The 26,270-nt window shown below is 34.6% G+C and overlaps 1 protein-coding gene across 3 annotated transcripts in view; it reads right to left on the bottom strand.

The window, feature by feature from the left end:
- Positions 1-26,270, bottom strand: part of Capza1 (capping actin protein of muscle Z-line subunit alpha 1) — a 41,047-nt gene that overhangs the window by 4,804 nt on the left and 9,973 nt on the right. For 2 of the 3 annotated variants that reach the window (XM_058583610.1, XM_046458263.2), the window contains 6 exons: positions 12,850-12,913; positions 10,354-10,405; positions 7,908-7,971; positions 6,964-7,170; positions 3,186-3,265; positions 1,713-1,791 (listed from right to left, as the gene is read on the bottom strand). In XM_058583610.1, coding sequence (XP_058439593.1) covers positions 1,713-1,791; positions 3,186-3,265; positions 6,964-7,170; positions 7,908-7,971; positions 10,354-10,405; positions 12,850-12,913 — 546 coding nt within the window. Of the gene's footprint in view, positions 1-1,712; positions 1,792-3,185; positions 3,266-6,963; positions 7,171-7,907; positions 7,972-10,353; positions 10,406-12,849; positions 12,914-14,787; positions 14,806-26,270 lie in introns of those variants that run through there. The other variant, XM_058583611.1, reaches the window with a different exon arrangement.

Genomic DNA, 26,270 nt, shown 5'->3' on the forward strand with positions numbered 1-26,270 from the left:
TCTTTATTTTATTTATTTTTATGTGGTGCTGGGCATTGAAGCCAGGGCTTCACACGTGCTAGGCGAGTGCTCTACCGCTGAGCCACAACCCCAGCCCAGTTTAAGAATTCTTTGGGCTTGATGGTGCATGCCTGTAATCTCAGTGACTTGAGAGGCTAATGCAAGAGGATGGAAAATTTGAGGCCAGTATTAGCAACTTAATGAGACCTTGTCTCAAAAATAAAAAGGGCTGGATATAGTTCATTGGTAAAGTGAACCTGAGTTCAATCTTGCACAAAAGAAAAAAGAAACAAAACCTCTTTCCTTACCAGATAAAATTTAAGTTCAAAAAACATTTGTGTGGGGCTGTGGCTCAGTGGTAGCGTGCTCACCTAGCATGCATGAGGCACTGGATTCAATCCTCAGCACCACATAAAAGCATGAGGCACTGGATTCAATCCTCAGCACCACATAAAAATAAAGAAAATAAAGTCCATCAACAACTAAAAAAATATTTAAAAACAAACAAAAACAAAAACAACAAAAAAATTTGTGTTTTTGATTCTAGGCACTGGGCCAGACATTATGACTACAAAGATAAATAAGATCCCACTTTAGAAATATTAAAAATAATAAAAAGCATGGAAAATTAGTTTCTTTCTGAAAACCAAGGAGTTTTAATGGATCCTAATACTTAATATGTGAGACATGGCCATACAAATATCATCAATATGCAGGTGGTACATAGATCTGACTGGCAGGAAAACCTTAATTGGGAGTTAAAAGAAAATCACTGAAAACCAAATATTTGACGGGAAATTACACTATAAAAATAAGTGTGACATAGGCCAGATGCAGTGGCACATGCTTGTAATCCCAGGAACTATGGAGTGTGAGGCAGAAGGATCTTGAGTTCAAAGTCAGACTCAGCAATTTAGCAAGGCCCTAAGAAACTCAGCAAGACCCTGTCTCTAATAAAATAAATCACTGAATTGCTTAGAGCCTTCATTTTGCTGATGCTGGCTTTGAACTCTAGATCCTCCTACCTCAGTCTCCTGAGCCACTGGGATTACAGGTATGTGCCACTGTGTCTTGCTAGGCCTAAATATCTTAATGTCTCTTTCAAATAATTTTCATTGTGACTTTTAAAAGATAATAAAAATGAAGTAAGTCTTCTCCCAAAGTGTGACCAGACATTCTATATTAAAAAGTGTTTACGTATAGAGCTGGGGATATAACTTAGTTGGTTGAATGCTTGCCTTGCATGTATAAGACCCTGGGTTCAATCCCCAGCACCCCCACCCCCAAACACACACACAAGTACAAAACAGGGCTGGGATTGTGGCTCAGCAATAGAGAGCTTGCCTCAAACGTGTGAGGCACTGAGTTCGCTCCTTAGTACCAGATAAAAAAATAACCAGCAAACAGTATTCTCTACATAATTATCTTTATCAACCCAAAATAGATCTCTGTTTAACTACCTCCCCAGGAAGGCTTTTATTTCTACTCACTTCCATCCACCTCTCTTTGCATCTGTATATAATTTAGTACTTATTTTAATTCTAGAACAAAGACCAACTTGCATGTTTATTTTAAAATGTGAAGTTTTATTTATTTAGGCAGTGCTGGAGATTGAACCTAGGGTCTTAAGCATATTAGGCCAGACTGAGTCATACTCCCAAACCAAAAATGTAAACTTTTTACCATGATCAATGAACATGTTGGAATCTTACCTGAATCTTGAGTACTCCAACCACCTGGGCTGTAGGTGGTGTAATAGTGAACTTCCACTCTGATCTCCAACGACCATTCCTATTAAAACATACACATACAGTGCTGCAGAATTAGCAATAGGCACAAGAAAGAGGTGATTTACCACTGAGGCCAAAAAGTTGAAAAAAATTTTTGAGGGGTGGGGGAGGAGGGGACCAGTCATTTCCAATTTGATAAACCCAAGGCATACTCAAACCTAAGTCTGGAACCAAGTGGCCTGACCATAATCGCTTTCTAAATTATCTGGATTTCCACTTTTCCTTAGTTTGCTTTGAAGTGAACCATGCCCATTCTGTTCATGGTAGGTTCTTCTGAAAATGGACAGGATGCTGAGTTACATAATCAACTCAAGTATTACTAACCCTTACCCAAGTAAAACTCAATAATTTCAACTGGGCACTTAATATTAATCATTTGTTCTCACTTAATATAAAAGTAGTTTTTAAAAAGATATGGCTATAGAATCTAAGAATTGGAGCTGGGTGTGGTGACACATTCCTGTAATCTCAGTGACTCACAAGACTAAGACAGAAGGACTGCAAGTTCAAGACCAGCCTCAGTATCTTTGTGAGACCCTGTCTCAAAACAAACAAGCAAAAAAATAACAAGAACTAGGATGTAGCTCAGTGGTAAAGCACCCCTCGGTTCAATCCCACATATTGGGGAGAAAACAAAACCCCCAAACCAAATTAGAATTGGAAGGAATCTAAATAATGTCTAAATTCATAGATGGTGAACTAAAATCTTTTAAGTAAAAAAATTTACCCTGCTGAGGCAGGAGAATCAGAAGTTCAAGGCTAGCCTCAGGAATTTAGCAAGACCCCCAGCAACCTAGTGAAACCCTGTCTCAAAAATAAAAAGGACTAGGATGTATGATAAATTAATAAATGTTGGGAGCAGCGAATGAATTATATAATCCTTGAGCTGTCTGTTGATGTCCCTCCTGGGAACTCTCTGAGCAAAGGCCTAGATTTGAGACTGCCCAGCTGCTGTGGTGATGCCCTGTTCAAAGGGAAATTCCATGCTAGCCAAGGACTTATCAGTTTTTAACCTTGGGTTCTAATGACAGCTGCCCACAGGTGGAGAATTATGGGCAAAAGCTGATACTTCTAATTGGGCTGTTTATACCCTCCACTTTGGTTCTGTTAAGAACTTTAAGAAACTTTCTCACAACGAATCCTTTTGATGTTAAAACCTATATAATAAACACGCTGAACTGGTTCTGGGTTGTCCATCCCTCATCAGGGGATGGAGAACCATGGGGTCCCAGCTTTTTCTCTATTTGTCTTGTTTCCATCTCCTTATCACCTCGTCTGGTATCTGAATTAACTGCTGTGCAGTTTGCAGCAAAAAAAATTCTCAAAATAGATAAAAATTGCTGATTTCTCTACAAAATAATTAGATGCAAACAAAAGAGAATATCTATTTCTTACCAGAAGTTTTTAGGCTGAAACTGGTGGCTTTCAATACATGCAATAATAGTCTGTTGCCCATCTATAGTTTTAGCATAAACCTATTGGGGAAAAAAAAAATCAGACTAGAAAAACACAATTAATCTAAATGACAGACAATGCACATAAGCAGTGTGCTAAATCCTTGAGACAGATAGAATAAGCACAACATAGCACTCACAACCAGATCCTGTTAAATTCTTTAAAAAAAAAAAAAAAAAAAATATATATATATATATATATATATATATGTATATTTAGTTGTAGGTGGACACAATACCCTTATTTTATTTTTTTTATGTGGTGCTGAAGATCGAACCCAGTGCCCCACGCATCCTAGGTGAGCACTCTACCTCTGAGCCACAACCCCAGCCCCAGATTCTGTTAAATTCTAACAGAGACAGAGGTACAATAACAGAGAGAGAGGTACAATGAATAGAGGAAAATATTGCTCCCGGCTTAGAGTTTAATGGAGATGCCATTTAAGCTGAGCTTTATAAAGCAGATAAGATTCTGATAAGCAGAGACTGAGAATAAAGACCAGTTAACAGCTCAGGCATGAAATCAAGGATTTGTTAAGTGAATGGCAATTAGGTCATCAGGTTAGAGGGTATGTGTAAAGTAGACTAGTGGGAGACAGAAAGAGAGTAAAACAACATGACCAAAACTATTATTTTGGGAGAATACGACCAGCACTATTATTTTTGGAGAATGACCAATACTGTTATACAGGAAAAAAGGGCTGGTTAGAAGACCACATAAATTAATTTAGGTCATAATCTAGGGTAGTATCAAATGGTAATGAAAAGGAAGGGTTGCAGACAGAATGCATAAGTTTAGCAATATATTGTAACTGAAGGGTTAAACAAACAAACAAACAAACAAAAAAAAAAAAAAGGAAGGGCCAAAGTATTTGTACATCTGGATGACTAGGAAGATGGTGGTATCAGTAACAAACTGGGAAATCTAGATGGAAATGTCTACACCAACTCTTCCTTACAGTAGAAATAAATGGAAACAATTACTAGGGAATGCAAAGAAGCCATCGAATTTTAGAGTTCACATAACATGTTTTCACATATTATTCTTTTTGCTCTAATAAAACTGGTAAAACAACAACAAAATAAAACAAAAGGCATGTTTATCATCCACAAAAGGTAAAGTTGAAGTTAGTTCATAGGTGTTTCTGTCCAAGGTTTCTTAAGAGAATAAGTGGTGAAGATAAAACCCAAACACATTGTTTTTCTAACACTAAGTCTGTGTTACTTTCCCTATATTTAGTGGGCTATGAACTTTCAAGAGTATTTTAAAAGTTTTGGGATATGAGAAAATTAGAGACAAAGTAAAAAGAATTAATTGGTATTGATAATAGCAGTCTAATCAAAAGATCATTTCTATTTTCTGGGTTCAGTATGAAACAGCAACAGAAGTCACGGACCACAAAAATGGTCACTGGATCAAGTGATTCAGGAACCATTAATACTCTCAGAGAGCACTTTCTATAGGATGGAGACTAAAATAAAACTCAAAGGCTCATAAGTGGATGAGTAATGAGGACATGGCACTAGTAGGGGAAGAAGGCCCAATGATTTGGAGGGTAAGGAAGAAAACAGAGGAGAAACAGCAAGATGAAGAGAAACAACTTAGAGGAATTATCATGATTAAAGTTTTATCTCCATTAAGTACAGGAAAAATAAGAACATTTCTAAGTAATGAGAACTATATAAGAAGAGAAAACAAAGTCATACGAAATTGTCTTAAAGTACACAGGATAGTACGAAACCAAGAGTAAGAACCTTTCTTTCTCAAATTCAAGTATAACGGAAAAGTTTTTCAGTGTGGAGGGAAGAGAAAAAGATTTTATGTGAGACTCACACCTAATAAAACGTTGGGGATTAGATGCCCATCTAGGACAAATAAGAATTGTCTGGAAAATGCCACATAGAAAATGTGATAGGTAATAATGAGTTGAAATTACTAAAATAGATTACTAAGCAAGACAGCTAAGGATATAGAAAACTAGTGTATAGTAGACACCATTAGAAAAATTCCAGCACTGTGTTGCTCGTTTGATAGCTAAGAGAAGTGAAAAAAGACCCCTGAGGTTATTTGCCATTGAAACTCTCCAAATTAAGAATGGGGAATGACAAACTTTGAATAGGTAACAAATGACAAATTGAAAGTATATTTAGGATCGAACAGCCAATTTCTAAAAGGAAGTGTATCAAGTCTCCCACTGCAATACTAGGTTCCAAAAAGGAATTCTGTACTGGTATCCACCAGAATGGGTTTTCTCCTTTATTAAAAAAATAAATAAATAACTTGAATCAAAGTGTGAAATATGATATATCAAGAACTATGTAATGTTTTGAACAACCAACAATAAAAATTAAAAAAATAAATAAATAAATAATAATGTTATCTACCATTTAGGCAGGGCTTACTTTGTACCACTGTTTTAAGCACTGTAAATGCATCATTAACTCATTTAATCTTCACATCAATACTATGTGGTAAGAACTATTTCCATTTCAAATGAGAAAACAGACATAGAACTATTAAGTCATTTACCTAAGGTCACACAGCTAGTTAGGTGACAGGGCTAAGACTCAAACCAGTTATTAAAGTTTAAATGTAAGTGCTCTTAACTAACTTTCTATATTGCCATTTAACTCATCATCATCACATATTTAAAATAGTCTAGTTAATGTATTGTTTTTGAGAATTGCTTAGAGATTAGATTTTTCAGCATTCTCATTAAAAAGAAAAAACCTGTTAGGTAATACATGTTAATTAGCTCAATTTAGCCATTCCACAGTGTATACATAATTCAAAACATCATGATTTTATTAAATTGATATAAGTTTAAAATACAATAATAAAAAGTTATTAAACATTCTGAGGCTGGTGATATAGCTCAGCTGGTAGAGTTCTTGTTTCACATGCACAAAACCCTAGGTTCAATTCACAACACCACCAAAACAAACAAATAAAAAATTAAATATTCTATACATATTTTTCTTGTCACAATATTATAAAGGGGAAATCATGTTAGAGCCAAATTTATTAGTTAGAGCCCAAGAGATAGTAAAAAATAAAAATAAAATTACTCTGGATTTCTAAAAGTGTTTATTTCAAAACAGTTTTGATTATCTAGTGAAAAATATCTTAACTATGCAGAAGTAGTTTTGTGTATAAATGCCTATGCCAAAAAGACACAAATGTGGACAATAGATCTCCCAACAATTTTAACATTTTTTCCTAAGTCTAAGTTAAAGTATTTAAAAACTTAATTTTTGATGTAAGGCAATTTTTTTCATAAGTAAATAAGATAAATATGAAATAGAACATATAGAAATTCAAAATTATTATGCATTGTGATTTTATAAAGAAATTTTTCATGTATTTATACTCCTTTCAAAAATGATTTAGGGGGCTGGGGTTGTGGCTCAGTGGTAGAACGCTTGCCTAGCATGTGTGAGGCACTGGGTTTGATTCTCAGCAACACATATAAATAAATAAATAAATAAATAAATAAATGAATAAATGAATAAATGAATAAATGAATAAATGAATAAATAAATAAAGGCCCACTGACAGCTAAAAAATATTAAAAAAAAAAAAAAAAGATTTAGGGAATAAAATACAGAGACCATAACTAAGAAAGAAGTGATGTTTGGTTGGCCAAAGTTCCCAAGCAATAAGGTAAATGTAAGAAATATAACACTCTGATAATGAAATAGGCAGACAGATACTTAACAGTACAGAAGCCGTTGGAATAATGATCTTTCACATAGGCTCTTAAAGCATTGTCACAGGATTCTCTCCAAGACTTCAAACCTCCATCTACTTCCTCTGGTTGAGGGTCACTTGCTTCTTTCCGTAAGTGATCAAACTTAAAGGAAATTTTGTTTCTTGGATCTAAAAATCGGCTATTACCCAGGTCACCATGCTCTGTAATTAAGACCTTCCAAAGAAGAATTAAAATTATGAGTAACTATAAAAAATATAGTTATCACATTTTGCAAAACAAGTAAATAAAATTGAGGAAAGCAGTTTTTCATTAAGTCAAATTTCTCTTTCATATTGATTTTTCCAAGTCTCATTTTCATTCTTATGAAAATATTATATTTATAAGTCAACTTTATCCTATAAATTGCCCCCCTCCTAAACACCCATCATTTCTTGGTTTGTCTAATATTTATGTAAGTACTTTTGTACACTTTGGTATTCTTTTTTCTATATTTTATGAAAAAATTTCAGAGTCATTATACTGAACATTTAAAAATATATAAAGGTAAAAATCTCCTATTTCCCAAATAGCAAATTCCTAAAGGAACTTAAAGTAGCCTACATTTCAGTATGAATGCTTTTATTTCCCCATTGAATAAAAATGTCTCCTGTTATTCTTACCAAAAAGAATTAGAGACAGCTGGAAAACCTTTAAGATCTTTTTATTTTCTCTCTTCATATTAGGGGCAGCGCTCTCTCTGTCTCTCTCTCTCTCTCTCTCTTTTTTTTTTTTGTCAAAACTAACAACTAGTATCAGCAGAAAGAGAAAAGAATTTCCTAATGTGTAGAATATTTTTTAAAACTTTGAAAGCCAAGACATAAATTTATTCAGCACTTAATTCATACATCAGCTTTGGTTTCTATCATCTCAACTACCTGTCAGGCATAGTCTATCTAATGGGCAATTATTACCTGATCTTCATATCCTTCTATCTTCACAGGTGTGAACTGGTCCATGTTATATTGGGCAAATGCACTGTTAAAAAAAATTTAAAAGTACTATTAGAATCTCCGTTTATCAGTTGCTCAAGCCAAAAACTTAGGAGTGATTGACTTTTCTCTTTCACATTTTACATCCAATCCATCAGTAAATCTTACAGGTTCTATGTGAATGTATATTCAGAATCTGACTCCTTCCCTCACCCACACTGCTTCCACTCTAGTGCAAACACCTACTATCTATCCCTAAACTATTCTAATGCTCTTGCAAATATTTGTCTTACTTCAGCCTCTGCCCTGATACATAGTGATTACAATAATCATAGTCAGTAATCATTCTAAAATTTAAGACTCATCATGTTTACTCTTATTAACATCCTATCTCACTTGGAGGAAAATTCACTCTTCAATGCAACCTACAATACCTTATTTATATCAGAAGTGCTGTGAATTATCAGGAAAAGGTTCTGGTGGTTAGAAACATAGGTGGAAATCCAGGAAAGGGTTAAATCTCATATCTATCCAAACTTCTTCAATTAATATAGAAGGTGATGATGATGATGATGATTACTGCAACATTTACTGAGCACTAACTATGAAGACTGCAGTCAAGAGATTGAAGCATTTCATTATAGAAATAAAACTGAATCCTTCATCTCTATAAGCAAGTAGTTGGGCTTAGAAAAATTCTTAAAAGAAAGGTTTTCCAAAAACCTACAGTCTGTAAGATGCGGAGTATCTATACATATAAAATAAAGCTTTAATGTCAGTCAGTGCAATTAAAACATCTGAACTACTTACCAACTTCTTCTACTCAGTCTTAATTTTTAGAACTGTGAAAAAAGGCTTAAATTGCACTCATTCTTAAGTGGCACAGAACCCCCTAAGACTTCAGCAGTACTTTGACAAGAGAAATACAGAGTAGATTTAATTTGGGTAGCTCTCAGATATAAAACTAGGACCAACGTGGCAGGGAAATTGAAGAACTTGCTTTGCGAAATAGGGAATTCCTTATTACTAGAAGCATTCACACTGGATAACCATCCATTGAAAGATACAGATGAGATTCAGTGCATCTTCAATGTGTCTTATTTTTCTAAATAAATGTGTAACTAGAGTATCATTCATGATGACAATTACAGTGATGGTATGCAAATCATAGATACACAGAACATAGTCCCAAAATGAATTCCAAAGAAGCAGAACAGGGCAGGAGAAGATTGTTTCCTGTTTCCTGGGTAGCGGCTCTTAAAACTGTTCTCTAGGGGCCGGGGTTATAGCTCAGCAGTAGAGCGCTCGCCTAGCACGTGCGAGACTCTGGGTTCAATCTTCTGTACCACATAAACAAACAAACTGTTCTCTATAGCTAAAATATAAACAAATTACATATCATGCCAAAATGATTTTATGGTAGTTATTTTTCCTTTACATCAAAATATCCTTGACCTCCTCATCCCACCTCTTCTCAGTCATTATTAATTTTTTTTTTTTTTAAAAGGAACTCTGGGACAGTTGGGTAGACAATAAGTGAAATGAAACTTGGCACTGAAGCGGAGAGTCATGAATAGAATAATAGCAGGCTTTGAAAGACTGACAGCATTTAGATTTAACTCTAGAATACAAAAAAAAGATAACCCCCCCAATGTTTCTGAGGACAAGGGCAAAATGATGTTTTAGAAAGATTAGTTAGTTAGCCTGACAACGATATGAATAATAAGGTTGAAAGCTTTTATCTTATTGTTAATTTTATTAAAGCACTTTATGAATATCTGTTATTATTTGGCAATTTGAGATACATCAATTCTGATTAGCAATCTAATCCTTCTATAACCAGCAGTTTAAAAATATAAACATGGGCTGGGGATATAGCTCAGTTGGTAGAGTGCTTGCCTAGCATGCACAAGAACCTGAGACCAATCCCCATCACTACCACCAAAACAAAAACAAAACCAAAAATACAACAACATGAAATAGAAGAAAACATAATAGTTAACATTAAATTCTGCTCTAATAGGGAGAATCTGGACAAACACAAAAATAAATTGGCACAGTGGAGTGCACTGGTAATTCCAACTTTTCAGGAGCCTGAGGCAGAAGGATTGTAAGTTTGAGGCAATTTAGCGAGATCCCATCTTAAAGTAAAAAAAATAAAAAGGGCTAGGAATGTAGCTCAGTGGTAGAGTGGCCCTGGATTAAATCCCCAGTACAGCAAAAATAAATGAATGGATGAATAAAAAATAAGTTCACATAATAAGCTTCAAGTAAGTAAAGAACATTTGTGGGGCACATGTTTTCTCTAAGAAAAATAAAATAAAAGACCAATTGCTTTATTTTGAAGTATTTTTAAACTTAGTTTCCAGGGTGCCAATTTACCCAATGTTAGAATAATATTGTATGTGGATTTAGAAAAGATACTTACTGTGCTGCTCCTTCCCTGAGGAGATTGTCATTGTTAAGTAGTAGCCGGACATCTGAGGAGGAAACCGTGTTGAAAGGTTAAGTACAGGACAAACTTAAGAATTTTTAGTAGACTTCTAGAACAGATATTTAAAATTCAGGCTTTGACTTGGTGTGGTGGTGCAGGCCTATAATTCCAGCTACTCAGGAAGCTTAGGCAGGAGGATTCCAAGTTTGAGGCCAGGCTCAGCAACTTAGCTTGGTCCTAAGCAACTCAGTGAGATCCTGTCTCAAACTGAAAAATAACAGGGGCTGAGGTTGTGGTTCAGAGGTAAAGCACTCCCTACTTCCAAAAACAAAAAAAACATCCAGGCTTTGCAAAATTAGGCTTTAGATAAGCTGTATGAGTAGATATTTTAAAAATGCCAATAAATAGATGCTAATGTTCATAGGTCTGTAAACAATTATTTGCAGTATAATAATCCAACAATAAAAATCTTAAGGAATTTCATAGCAAAAGAAAACTGTTTTACAGAAGGTCTAGTGAGGACCATTAATTTATTTTTAGTTTTTGCGGTGCTGCAGAGAAAACCCAGAGCCTCACACATTCTAAGCAAGTGTTTTATTTCTGAATTTCTTTCCAAGCAGGATTGTCAATTTTTAAAATTATTTTATTTTTTGATCCCAGGAATTGAACCCAGGGGCACTTAACCACTGAGCCAAATATCCAGCTCTGTCTTACATTTTATTTAAAGACAGGATCTCACTGACTTGCTGAGGCTGACCTTGAACTCACAATCTTCTTGCTTCAGCCTCCTGAGCTGCTGAGATTATAGGCGAATTTTTAAAAATAGGACACATTTTAATATAAAAACAAATGAGAATATTTTATACATCACACTGCAATCTGTTCAGAAAATTGAAGCAGGACATCACTTCATCTTTCCCTAATAGTTCAACATTGCAGATTGAAAGCAGGATGATTAGGAAACATCTGGATTCTTAGGTGAGGTTGGCCTTCACTTTATTGCAGGGTTCAAGATTTCTCAGAGGTTAACAGAGCCAAATGCCGTGGATAAAATTTCACAGATTTTCCGTGCTTGTTCTATTCTATGGCACTGGTAAACCCACAGGTTGTATTCTTCATTGCTTGCACGTAAGCTTCAGATCTAGAGGTCCTTCAAGATCTTTTCCCTCAGAGTGTTTCCCCCACATCATTGCCAACATTCATTGTTACTTTATTCATTTTTTAAAAAATATTTTTAGTTGTAGATGGACACAATACCTTTATTTTATTTATTTATTTTTATGTGGTGCTGAGAATCAAACTCAGTGCCTCACATGTGCTAGGCAGGTGCTCTACAACCCCAGAGTAAGATGGAATCTGGGGTTTTTTGTTTTGTTTTGTTTTTAATATTTGCTTTTTTTTTAGTTGTAGTTGGACACAATACCTTTATTTATTTTTATGTGGTGCTGAGGATCAAACCCAAGCACTCTACCCCTGAGCCACAACCCTAGCCCTCAGTAGTTTTTTTTTAAACTTCTTTTTTTGTAGTTGTAGATGGACAGAATGCTTTATTTTTATGTGGTGCTAAGGATAGAACCCAGTGCCTCACACATGCTAGGCAAGTGCACTGCCATTAAACTACAACCCCAGCCCTGAGTATACTTTTTTTTTTAAATTTGCATTTCTCTAATTGCTAGAGATGTTGAACATTTTTTCATGTATTGTAGACCAATCATATTTCTTTTTCTATGAAGTGTCTGTTCAGTTCCTTTGCTCATTTATTAATGGGTTATTTGTTCTTTTGGTGTTAGTTTTTTGAGTTCTTTATATATCCTGGAGATTAATGCTCTGAGGCGCAGGTGGCAAAGATTTTTCTACCAAGAATGAGAATCTTGAGGGAATGATAAAGTTGACTCTAAGTTTAATAAGCTCCCTGGATGCAGCCAATTCATCCCCAGTGGCCGTAGAGTGTGTACTATAGTATGGAACTTCTGGAGTGAAAGCAATGGTACTGAAGATCAAACCAAGGGGCACTTAACCACTGAGCCCCTCCCCAGCCCTTTTTTATATTTTATTTTAGAAAGAGGTCTTGCTGAGTTGCTTAGGGTCAGTTGCTGAGGCTGGCTCTGAAACTGTGATCATCCTGCCTCAGCCTCTAGTACCACAGGGATTACAAGTGTGCCTGGCTCAACAGTGATGAAATTTAAGCTATTACTTATCATGATAAAAATAAAACTATAAAATTTAACATGGTTTCTACTTTTTATGTTAAACTATCTTAAATCTTTTCTCACCTAAGATAGATGTGGTAATTAATGGGTTAAGAGCTTTAACTCAGACCTGGAATTAAATCCTTACTTTGATGCTTACTAGCAGGGTGACCTTGGACAAGTTATTTCAATCATTTTGAATGTTGATTTCCTTTGCTATAGCTGTAACCTGTCAAACAGATTAAAAGAATGACTGTAATTAAGTACAGCTTCAAATAACTAAATAATAACCCTTACTTACCATTGAATACTTCATTAAACTCCCCTGGGGGTGCATGAGTGATGAATTTAGCAGCTATACGTACCTAAACAAGAAATAAAATTTAGAGTAAGTGTACTGTGAAGAATAACATATAAAAGAAGGAATTACCAAACTATGAAATTTTTATATTAGCTCTTAAAATGAAATTTCCTGTTTAAGCCTTTACGGCCTAGAGGTCTTTAGATTTTCTTTAAAAACAAACAACAAACAAAAAAACACCCAAAGCTGTTTCTGTCAATATAGATGTATTCTGATTTTAGAATATTTGTGCTGCTTTAATCATTTTGAGTTTTTCTCTAAAGCTAATAATCGAGCCAGGTTCAGTAATGCACACCAGCAATCCCAGTGACTTGGAAGCCTAGGGCAGGAGGACCTTGAGGCCAGCACCAGGAACTTAGTAAGACACTATCTCAAAAAGTACAAAAGTCTGGGGATGTAGCTCAGTGGTAAAGCGCCCCTGGGTTCAATCAACAGTGCAAAACAAAACAAAACAAACAACAAAAAAACCCAAAACCAGTTTTCCGTCAAAAAAGAGAAAAAAGCTATAATCCTATTTCGAAAACTTAAAAACACTTAAGCAAAACTAAATAAGATATTAGCAAAATAAGTATATTCTAAGCATTTATTGCAATGCAAGAATGGTTCAAGACAAATACATTAATCTTAAAGAAGCAAAACTGTGTGATTATCCTAATTCATGTTAGAAAAAAATGACAAAATTCAACAGTCATCCCACCATCATAAAACAACAAAAACTACTAGGCTTTGGTAGGAATAGAATAAATTTCCTGGACATGAGAAAGAGCCAAAATTCTATAACAAACTTCATAATGAAACATAAACGTTGTTAATAATTTTAAAGGCAGGACAAGAATGATTCCTACTGCCTCTACTAAATACACCGTACCTATAAGTCCTGAAAAATGTCATGAAAATATCTCTTTTTGTTAAATCATCCAGACCTCCCTTTTCTGTTCCCCAACAGCTATTCTCCTCTGGATCACTTATTAAAAATGGATATTAAAATGTTAGGATCTCCTTTTTTTTTTTTTTTGTTACTGGGGTTTGAACCAAGGGATGCTTTATCACTGAGTTACAGCCTTAGTCCTTTTTATTTATCATTTTGAGATAGGGTCTTGTTAAATTGCTGAGGCTGGCCTTGAACTTGTGATTCTCCTGCCTCGGTCTTCTGAGTAGCTAGGTTTATAGGCAGGGGCCATTGTGCCCAGCAAAATCCTATATGAGTTAAAATTTTAAGACCTGAAAGACAAAATTTGACATGTGAACTACTTAGCAACAGGCACAAGGAGTACATACCACAAACACACACCTCAGAATATTCTCATGTACATGAAGTTTGAGAACCCTGCCATGATGAAATAATTAGATAAAATATTATTTTTCTGAAAATAATGAGAACTGGTAAAGATCAGGATGGGGATTATTCTATATTAATTGAGGAAAACAAAAAAGAAATGGGTTCTAATTAGGAAGAGTATTCACGAAAATTATACAACATGAAACTACCTGCTACAATATGGATATTCCACTGTGTTTATTTTCTTCGATATATATATACTGAATAATGTTCTGTATTCATCACCTGTTTGTGTCAATCACTTAGTTAAGAAATTAGTAAACCTGCTGGGTATAATGGTGATGCCTATTAAAAAAAAAAATCCCAGCTACTCAGGAGACTGAGGCAGGAAGATCATAAGTTCAAGGCCAGCCCGAGCAACTTAGACCCTATCTCAAAATAAAAACACAAAAAGGACTGGGGATGTAGTTCATTGGTAGAGCACCCCTGGGTTCAATCCTGGGTACTGGAAAAAAAGAAACTAGCAAACCTATTTTGAATAATAAACCTTTTTTCTAGCTTATTTGTGGGAAATCTGCCAAGTGGGCTATAATCCATACCATTTTCTATGAAGCTGCATTTCCTGTAATTCTTACACAACTGCGAAAACTCAGCAAAGCATTTGTAGTGGAAAACTAAACATATATATATTCATACATTACAAAAGGCGTTTCTGCAAAAGAAAAGACACAAGCCATAGTTCATAGATAGCCTCATAAAATAACATCTAAATGTATAATAATAAAAATTACCAAACTGAGGGCTGGGGTTGTGGCTCAGTGGTAGAGCACTTGCCTCGCATGTGTGAGGCACTGGGTTAGTGCTACATAAAAAACAAATAAATAAAATAAAAGTACTGTGTTCATCTACAACTAAAAATATTTTTTAAAAAGTTACCAAACTGAAAATTCAAGATACTTATATTTCTGAAGTCGCACCAAAATTTTCAGAAAAGTCACAAAATCTGATGAAATTGGTACAACTGAAAGAAAGAAGACTAAATAATGGATGAACTGTACCTGCATATAAAAAAATAATAGTTCACCAATTCAGTAACTAGAAGAGAAGTATCAATAAATAGAGATTGAGGACTGAATAATACACTGTTACTACCCTAAGGATCTAAAACCTAGAAAGGAATATACCAAGCAGGAATTAAACGCAGAACTAGACACAAAGTAAGGCCCAATGAGTTCTATCTATGTATGTAGGAGGGGCAGTGGTCTTCAAAGTCAGTGATGTTTGAGCTGGATTGGAGTAGGTAAAGCCAGGAGGGCATCTCAGGCAGAGCAAACAATACATACAAACTCAAACAGGTCATAACAAACAGAACTAAGCCTGTTTTATTTTTTTAAAAAATATTTTACTTACATTTTAGTTTTTAGCATACACAACATCCTTGTTTGTATGTGGTGCTGAGGATCGAACCCGGGTTGCACACATGCCAGGGGAGCGCACTACTGCTTGAGCCACATCCCCAGCCCCAAGCCTGTTTTAAATATCTAACATAATACATAGAAGCCACATAGATTAAAAATTCAATTTTTAAGATTGTAAAGAGGTCCCTGGTGCAAAAAGTTTGAGAAGAGCTCTATATACTGATGTGGTTAAATGTTAATGATATCTCTTAAGTGAAAAGGATTTACAAAATGATGTATTATTACTAAAATTTTATTTACACAAATATATAGCTACTAAATATTAACAGGGACTATTCTCTATTAGTTGTATTAGAAAAGATATTTTTCTTTCTTTTTATGGTTTATCTGTGCCCAAAAGAATATATTACTTGCATGATGAAATTTTAAATTTCTTAAAAAAATAAAAACAGAAGAGCATGTCAACATCTCTTATCCTTTAATTAAAAAAAAAAAAAAAAATGAAAGGGAGCTAGGCATGATAGTGTCAGCCTATAATCCAAGCTACTCTACTCAGAATGCTGAGGCAGGAGGGTCACCAAGTTCAAGGCAAAAGTAGGCAACTTAGCAAGACCCAGTCTTAAAAAAATCAAAAGAGCTGGGGATGTAACACAGTGGTAGAATGACCACTGGGTTCAATTCCCACTACCACCACCACCACCAAAAAAAAAAAAAAAAAAAAACGGGGCGGGGGGCATAAAGATAAAGGCTACTGAAAGACATCTAAATTCAAGAACCAGCTCAAGGAAGCAAAGGACAATAAAAGGAGATTGTCAAAATGCTAAAGGTAACAAAGAGGGCTTTTTAAAGTTATAATTCCTGTCCCCAAAGGGGTGGTGTTGCAGATGAACCCATGGTTTCACACATGCTAGGCAAAGGCTCTACAAACACATCCCCCACTCCACAGTCGGCTTTTTAAAGTTACTCCTTGACAGAAGTTTTTGCCTTATTCACAGCATGTCTACATAATGTCTTATGCTTGAAAATAAAGGTTGACAAATTGTTACATGAGGCGATTGTATTGATAGAGAAAAGTAATGTAAACGCTAACTTCCATTTTCTAAAGAAAAGAAAAGAAACTGAAATTTATAAAAGTCAGAGAGGGGACTGGGGTTGTAGCTCAGTGGTAGAGTGCTTGCCTTGCATGTGTGAGGCCCTGGGTTCAATCCTTACCACCACATATAAAAAAATAAATAAATAAAATAAAGGTATTGTGTCCATCTACAACTAAAAAAAATATTTTAAAAAAATCAGAGAGGAACATAAAAGTAGTATTATTTGAAGTCAGGTTCAAAGTGTTGAAGTTATCCCAGTGCATCTGAGAATATCAAGAGCAAAGGAAAGAAATATTTAATTATAGAAACCACAACATCTCCTAGTTTTTAGATGAAAGTGGGGAGATCTGAAGATACATGCAATGGCAAGAGTGAAATGCCAAATGAGTGGTAAGAAGGAATGTGATCATCCTCAGATGCCAATGTGGAATCCTAAAACATTCTCATAGCAAGAAATACCATGTTACTGAGAAAGCCACTAAAATGACAGATTACTAGGTATTAAACATTTTACAGTCTTTGAAGTATTAAGCTGATTTATCACTAACACAATGATGTTATAATAATAACCTGAATGAGTAGAAGACATAATAATACATTTCTACACTCACTATAAAATCTATAGCATGTATGCTCCTTGGTTTACAAGTCCCTTCATAATTTGTACCCATCTCAGCAACTCTTTCTTACCACATAGTACCTAGTCCTACAGCTATACTTTTTTCTCAGGGCTAGTGAATCTTTTGTCGCTTTTTGGCAAAAATACTCTTCTACAGATGGTTCTTTCACATTCATTAATGTCTGTTTTAATATCACTGAATAAATAATGTACCGTTCCCCGATTTTTGTATATAAAATCTATTGCTGCACCCTTTCCATCCTTCACAATTCTAGCTTCTTTATCTGCACTATTGTTTCTCAAAGAACTTGCAGCCATTAGACATACAATTATAAGTTTACTGTCCAGCACCGTCAAAAGAACTTCAAGAACACAGAGCAGGAGTTAGCAAACTGCTAATGTAAAGAGCAGACAATAAATACTTCAGGGCTTGGTGGGCCACATAGTTTGTCTCAACTGTAAATAAATAAGCATGATTGTGTTCCAATGAAACTTGATTTTGTATTTCATGTAATTTATATTTCATGTAATTTAATGACATGGAATATTATTATTTTTTAAATTTTGTTTCAAATCATTAAAAAAAATTAGCTCACAGACTTGAAATAAGCAGGTGGTAGACTGGATTTAGCTCATGGGTCATATTTCACCAATCATAGGACGCAGAACTAGATATGTTTGTTCACTGCTGTATACCTAACATTGAGACCTGGCACACACCCTATAGGAATGTAAATGAATGAGTACTTATTTTATTGTTTATAAAACTCTTTATAACCCATTTCTCTTTTTAAAACTGTTTATTAAGGTACACAGAGAAGACTATTATCCGCATTTGAAAATGGAGAAACAGGTTCAGAGAGTATATTTTGTCCAAGGTTACATGCTTATAAAGGATGGAGCTACAATCAGAACTTACATACTGAAATATATAATGCATTATTTACAAGAAGTAAAACTCCAGAGGATTATCTTTAGTGTGTCACATGGATTTGGCTTTGTCCTTTTAGAATATTAGTTTTCTAAAACCAGGAATTGAGTTAAAGCTATGCTTGTGAAAGGTACAATTGTCACGAAGTTGGGAGGGCTAAGTAAAATGATAAATATTAGGTTTAAAAGTCAAAAATGTTATCACCCACCTATAAAAGTGGGTCAAATGAGTTTGGTGGTGCATGTCTACAATCTCAACTACTTGTGAGACTGAGGCAAGAGTACTTCAAGTTTGAAGTTAACTTGGGTAACTATCCCAAAATAAAATTTTTTAAAAAGAGCTGGGGATGTAGCTCAGATGTAGGCCCTGAGTTTAATCCATAGCACTGAAAAAAAAAAAAAAAGTGGGCCAAAACAAAGATAAAAATTAAGAGCAAAAGGGAAAACAAAAATAGCTATACAGTTAGTAATTGTAAAAAATATTTGTTGCAGTGTAAGTGAGAGATGACATTTAAAATTTTTTTTCTTTATAGTTATACAGGACAATAGAATGTATTTTGACATTATACATACATGGAGTACAACTTACCATTCTTCTGGTTGTACATGATGTAGAATTATATTGATTGTGTATCATATATGAACATAGGAAAGTAATGTCCAATTCATTCTACTTTCTTTCCTACTCCCATTCCCCTACTCCCTTCATTCCTCTTTTTCTAATCCAAAGTATTTCTATTATTCCCTTCACCCCACCCCTTATTGTGAGTTAGCATCAACATATCGAGAGAACATTTGGCCTTTTTTTTTGGGGGGGGGGGATGGGATATGGCATGGCTTATTTCACATAGCATGATAGTCTCTAGTTGCAAGGAATGGCATTTTCTTTACGTCTCTGTGTGTGTGTGTGTGTACAAACATAGTAGATGTACACAATACATATATTTATTTATTTATTCATTTATTATGTGGTGTTGATGATTGAACCCAGTGTCTCACACATGGTAGGCAATTGCTCCACCACTGAGTCACAATTCCAGCCCCCAAGGGATGACATTTTCAGCAACAGTAATTTTGTTAGTCATTCTCAAGATTTTGGTAGGGATACAAAGAGGAAACAGATATTTCCCATAGAGTGAAGGTATGCTAGCACCCCTACTTGAGAATCAGTAATATTGGGGTTTTAAACAAAAACAAAAAAACCCCTGCTGTTTTAAAATAAAAAGCTTTAAAATTGTCCTTATTTCATAAAGTAATGGTTTAACTATACAAAGCATTCATTACTCTATATCTGTAATAAAGGATATAATTGCATTTGTATCATTTTTTTTCTTCATTAGACTTAACTTTTATTATTAATGAAAGGTTACTTTCAATGGCATTGTATTCAGACTAAGATATAAAGCTCAGGCTTTATGAAAAAATTATTTATCCCCCTGTGCTTCCATTTCTTCATGGATTCAGAGGTCTCAGTCTATAAATAGCCAATTCCATTTCTCTGGGCCAAAGAGAGGCAGAACATCATGGCAGAAGAGGTGGTGGAGGAAAGTCCCATTGGCAGCATTTTAAAGTAACTCAAACTTTATCACAATTACATTCCCTCATATAAATATTACAATATGGTTAATTTCATAAAATCCATTGTACTTTGTTTGTAAACAAGAAGAGAAAATTAAAAATCTAAATATAACCAATGAAAGACAATCCTCTCACTTTTCTACAAGGAGGAAATAAAGAAAAATATCCAACCCTTGCAAGACTCAAAATTTCATCTTTACATTAACATCTGTACTAAAAATTTAAAAATCAGTCAGACAATCAGGCATGGCGGTGTACGTGTATAATCCCAGCACTTGGAATGGTGAGGCAGGAGGATCACAGTAGTGAGGCCCTAAGCAACTTAGACTCTGTCCAAAATAAAAATTAAAAAGAGCTGAGGATGTGGTTCAGTGTTCAATTCCCAAAATATTAAAAAAACAAAATAAAACAAAAACCCCAGAAAATCATATCATATTGTTCCCCATAAATGCTTTTTGTTAGATTGTTTCATATACCATAGTTGGAAAGAAACTTTGGAAAGTGTACTAAAAAAAAAAAAAAAAAAAAAAAGGAATTTCTAAAAGGTGTGAAACCCATTTTTAGCTTATTATTATTCTTTTAGTAACAGATCCAGCACAGTCATCAACATTACATCTACTCATAACTAGTTTTTAAAGTGATTTCCTTAACAATCACATATCAAAGGACCTCAAGTCAAACATTTAATAATTATACCTGTTAGTGAATATTAGGCAGATAATTCTAGATGGGCAAGAAAGAATTCTTTCACTAGGTAATACTCACATTCCACTATCAGCAAGACTCAGGTCAGTATATATCACCAAAATTTTATATATTCCAGGAGCCAAATCTCTGCTTGCATCTATCTCTGTTGTCTACCAAAATCTTTACCTATTGCGTGTATTAAAATTTGTTTCTTGGCCTTGACTCACTCTCTCCTTGAAAGTTATGCTTCTTTCCCCATTTTCACCTGTTTAAATCTTTCCCATCTTTTATGCATGGGTGGTTCTGTTTCTTTCTAAGAAGTATATCCCAGTAGTTCTAGTTTCAAGAATCCTCTGTACTCCTCCTATATTTTACTTGGAACATTTGTCATAGCACCTAAAATATAACTGCTATTGATAATTATTTCTACAGATATCATTCTATCCCCAAGGATTCAAGCTTTGTTTTGGGCAACTTGGAAACTTACTTTCCTTTTCTATATATAGGGTCAAGCAAATTAAATAGCACACAGCAGGCAATTAGTAAATTAACAAAATTCCTTTTGAATAAATTGACACCAAGAGTCCAGTTTTTAATAAAGATTATTATGATGTACTATGGCAAAATGGAAAGATACAAGATTTGGATTGGGACAGACATGGTTTTGAATTTTACTCTTTAAAATTTTTTTTTTTTTTTAGTTGTTGATGGACTTTTATTTTATTCATTTATTTATATGTGGTGCTGAGAATCGAACCCAGTAACCCAGTGCCTCACACTTGCCAGGCAAGCGCTTTACCACTTAACCACAACCCCAGCCACCCCCCCCCTTAATTTCATTCTCTTAAAATCTCCTGAACCACATTCGGTCCCTAAAGTGGGAAATTATTTATTCCTTAAGAATTGTTGAGAAATTAAATAAGATAATAATATCTGTCACGTTTTTAGAACACTTAAAATATAATTGGACAAGCTCAATATGTCAGCTATTGTTATCTTAACTAGTCACAGTAAGAAAAATGTTGCTTTAAATTATTCAACTGAGCTAATCCTTCAAATAACCAAGGCACAATTTCTTCTTTTTTTAGAAATTCTTTGCTTCCCAATCATCTTATATTTTCCATCATTACTATCTTCAGCAATAACTATAAACAATAATAACTTTCTACTGACCAAAAAAGTTTTACAAAACGTTTTTGTTCCAACTTCCTTTTAAAGGAACAATACATCTTTTGAAGCTTTCTTATGTTTTTCAAATAGGCTATATACTTCAGGAAAGGACAATAGCAGTAAATTATTTTACTTGTTTTTAGTATATATACATACATATATACACATATATTCTCTCTCTCTCTCTCTCTCTCTCTCACACACACACACACACACACACATTTTTTACCGTGTTGGGTCTTGAACCTGGGGCCTTGTGCATGCTAGGCAAGTGCTCCCAAAAATATCACAGGGGGGCAAGCATAATAGCCTAATATTAGCATTCCCCTTCAGACAGGTAGAAAATTAAAGGAAAAAAATAAGGATACTGAGTTTTATGTTAGTATTGTATCCTGCTATTTTGATGAAACTGTTTATTGGATCTAGAAATCTTCTGGCAAATTTTTTTTTATAGTTTTTGATGGATACAGTAACTTAATTTTATTTATTTATCTTTATGTGGTGCTGAGGATCGAACCTAGGGCCTCAAGTGCAAAGGAAGCGTTTACCACTGAGCTACAACCACAGCCCTCTGGTAGATTTTTTAATGCTTTAGGTATAGAGTAATGTCATCAGCAAACAAAGATTGGCTTCTTCTTTTACTTTGCTTATTTTAATTTATTTTTAAATTCTACACCATTTCAGATATATTCAAGGAAAGTTACATTTATTTTTTTTAAAGAAGTCTACTTTATTCTTATCCCGGTAAGAAAGAAATTTTTGCATACAATTAAATGCTGTTTCTTAATGGAGTTTTTCTCATTTGAAGATAATCAAGATATTACTTTTGATGTTGTTATTATTTTGGTGATGCTGAGGATTGAACCCTGGGCCTTGCACATGCTAGGCAAGTACGCTACCACCAAGTTACAAGTTACATCCCCAGCCCAGTTATGTTTTTCAAAGAGGCTATACACTTCAGGAAAGGACATTTATTTATTTATTTACTTAATGAAGTGAAGGAGGGACATAAGGCATGTTACATCTCCCAGGAGCCACACATTAAAAAAATTTTTTTTTTTTAGTTGTAGATGGACATAATACCTTTATTTTATTTAGTTTTTTAATGTGGTGCTGGGGATCGAACCCAGTGCCTCACACATGCTAGACAAGTACTCTACCACTGAGCCATAACCCCAGTCCCACAGTATGTTACTTTTTTTTTTTAATATTTATTTTTTAGTTGTGATGTTAATAATAACATCACAATACCTTTATTTTATTTGTTTTTATGTGGTGCTGAGGATTGAACCTAGGGCCTCACATGTGCTAGGCGAGTGCTCTACTGCTGAGCCACAACCCCAGGCCAGTGTGTTACTTTTGACAAGAGAAAAGAAAGTATGTTTGGCTGGGGATACAGCTCAGAGGTCAAGTACTTACCTGGCATGCGCAAGGCTCTGTTTTCCACCATCGGCACAAGAACATGCCTTGCCTCAATTTTGGATCATTTTTTAATCTGGTTTAAATGTTTTTAGTAGAGCAACAATAAACTGTCTAGGACAATAATTTACTAGACATAAATTCCTAGTGGTTATAGACAAGTAAGTAGGGAAGACAGGCAAGTTTGTTTTATATAGAGCAATTTTATTTTTAAAAAATTCTACCAATTCTAGGAAGTAACTGTTTTTCTGGTATTCATAAACAGTGAAGATTTGCTAAAGTAATTATAACTAAAACACACACACACAGATTAACAACAAACTTCAGAACCATTTCCTCAACTAGGCCTTGACTTTCCCTTCTCCCCTGTCTTTGGACTGCCTATCCCAGTTTTAGCAAGAATTTGCCTACCTCTGATATCTGATCAAGTTCTTCATTTCTGTAACTTTGTATGTCTTTGGTCTACCCGGTCTCTTCCTAATTATTTTCCATCTGTTGATAACGTACTCATTGGGGGCATCATTCTATTCATTGGCTATAAATCCCCTGCTATCTTACTGTATTAGGAGTTGAGCCTAATGTCTCCTCTATGGCAACAGTCTTTAATAGTCTTACCATTTTATCATGGTTCAGAATAATTTTTCCTTAACAGGAGTGATCATTGTATTTTATACCATTCAGTATAAATACTGTATAAAAATGACATACTTAAGCACAAAATTTACAGCATACAAGAAAACAACAACAACAACAAATAACAGTTCCTCTATTATCTAGTTATCTCTCCCAACCATTCCCTTTAGTTTACAACTTTGTGCACCAAGTTAGAAGTTCCTTAGTTCTCATCCTGGACTTTCCTAATATAAGACATCCATACTGTTGGTTAAAAAAGAAAAAAAAAGAATCCCAAACATTCATCCTAAGTGTTTATTTAGAAGTTCAAAGTAAGTGGTATGCCTTAAATCATCAATTGTTAAACAGAACAAAAATTTTAGAGTATTGTCTCAATCTTAATTGAGATTGAAAACATTATCATAAATGTAAAACAGTATGGACATGCAAGCATGTGCACACACCCAAGAAGGAAAAGGATCTGTTATGGTTTGGATGTAAGGTGTCCCCCAAAAGCTCACATGAGACAATGCAAGAAGGTTCAGAGGAGAAATTATTGGGTTCTAAGAGTCTTAACACAATCAGTGATTTAAACCCCTGATAGGGATTAATTTTGAGTGGTAACTAGAGGCAGATGGGGTGTGGCTGGAGGAAGTGGTTAACTGGGGGCATGGCTATGAAGTATATATTTTGTATCTGGAGAGTGGAGTCTCTCTGCCTCCTCACCACCAGGATGTGAGCTGCTTCCCTCTGTCACCCTCTTCCCCATGATGTTCAGACTAACCTCAAGCCCTAAGGAATGAAGCCAGCCTTCTATGGACTAAAACCTCTGAAACCACGAGCCTTCAAATAAACTTTTCCTCCTTACATTTGTTCTGGTCAGATCCTTTTAGTCATAGCAGTGAAAAAGCTGACTAAAACAGAATCCTATTTAGTTTAATTGGCATATCTGCTTAAATATCTAGATCAAGAACTAGGAAATATAAAAGTGAGAGAATGTTCTAATGAGTTGAAAATCAGATTAAAATGAATTAAAAAAAATAAACGAGCACCTTGTTGCTTTGGAACTTAAATGTGTTAAAATACCCATTACAAGATAAGATGAATTTTTTTTTTTTGAAAATAGACTCAGTGAAGAAATTAGGGAAAAGTCCACACTGACACTTTGAGATTCAGGTGCCAGACAGTAATGATGCAGACATCAAGTCCAAAATAGTAGAGTTAACTGGATGGAAACAGAAACAATAAAAAACAAGAAGGATTTTGTTTTAACATCTAGTGCTCATCTGGCATGTTATGGCATCCTACCTTAAAAGTGTATCTTTTTGCTGATTCTATTTTTTCTTCAGAATCACTGGGAGTCAAACGTGGATTCACATGCTAGCTTTACCACTTAATTGCTTGGGTTTTGGTTTCTTCATTAGAGAGTATAATGCTTGCTTAATACTACTTGATGAATCCAAAGTAGCCAGGTGCAGTGGCACATGCCTGTAATCCCAGCAACTCAGGAGGCTAAGGCAGGAGGATCATAAGTTTGAGGCCAGTCTCAGCAACTTAGCGAGATCCTGTCTCAAAATGAAAATAAAAAGGGCTGGGGTTGTGGCTCAGCGGACGAGCACCTATGGGTTAAATTCCCAGTACCCCCAACAACAACAAAACAAAACAACCTAATGCAATGAAATAACATGAAATGGACTTAGATATCTAATGCAATGAAATAACATGAAATGGACTTAGATATCTATATATTTCCCCCTAAGCAAATGTCTATACATTATCAGATTTTGAGTAATAGGTCTTCTTTTAAGAGTTCAACTTACAGGGGCTGGAGCTCAGTGGTAGAGTGCTTGCCTAGCATGTGTGAGGCACCGGGTTCAATCCTCAGTGCCATATAAAAATGAAATAAATAAAATAAAGGTATTGTGTCTCTACAATAAAAAAAAATTTTAAGAAAAAAATTTTAACTTACATGTTGGTGGAATTGTAAATTAATATAACTATTATGGAAATTAATATGAAGATACTTCAAAAGACTAGAAATGAACCCACCATATGACCCAGCTATACCACTCCTCAGTATTTATCCAAAAGAATTTAAGTCAGCATTCTATAGCAATACATGCATAACAAAATTTATAGCAGCACAGTTCACAGTAGTCAAGTTATGGAACTAGCCGAGGTGTCCATCTAAGGATAAAGAAAATATGGTACATACATACAATGAGGTTTTACTCAGACATAAAGAAGAACAAAATTATATAATTTGCAGGAAAATAGATGAAGAAAAATGGAGAACATTATGCTAAGTGAAATAAGCCAGACTCAGAAAGTCAAGGATTGTATGTTTTTTCTCATATGTGGAAGCTAGAGAGAAAATGGGAAATAAAAGAGATCTCATTGAAATAGAAGCAGAAGATGGGGAATAGAGGGAGGGAAGGTAGAAGGGAAAAAGGAAGTATGGGGAAATGAAACAATACAAATCATGCTATACAATGTGAACATATAATAAAGACTACTATTGTATATAATTATAATTCACCAATAAAAATATTAAA

This window comes from Marmota monax, unplaced genomic scaffold, assembly GCF_021218885.2.
Source record: "Marmota monax isolate L192 unplaced genomic scaffold, Marmota_monax_Labrador192_F-V1.1 WCK01_AAM20220418_F8-fsc00087, whole genome shotgun sequence".
NCBI lineage: Eukaryota > Metazoa > Chordata > Mammalia > Rodentia > Sciuridae > Marmota > Marmota monax.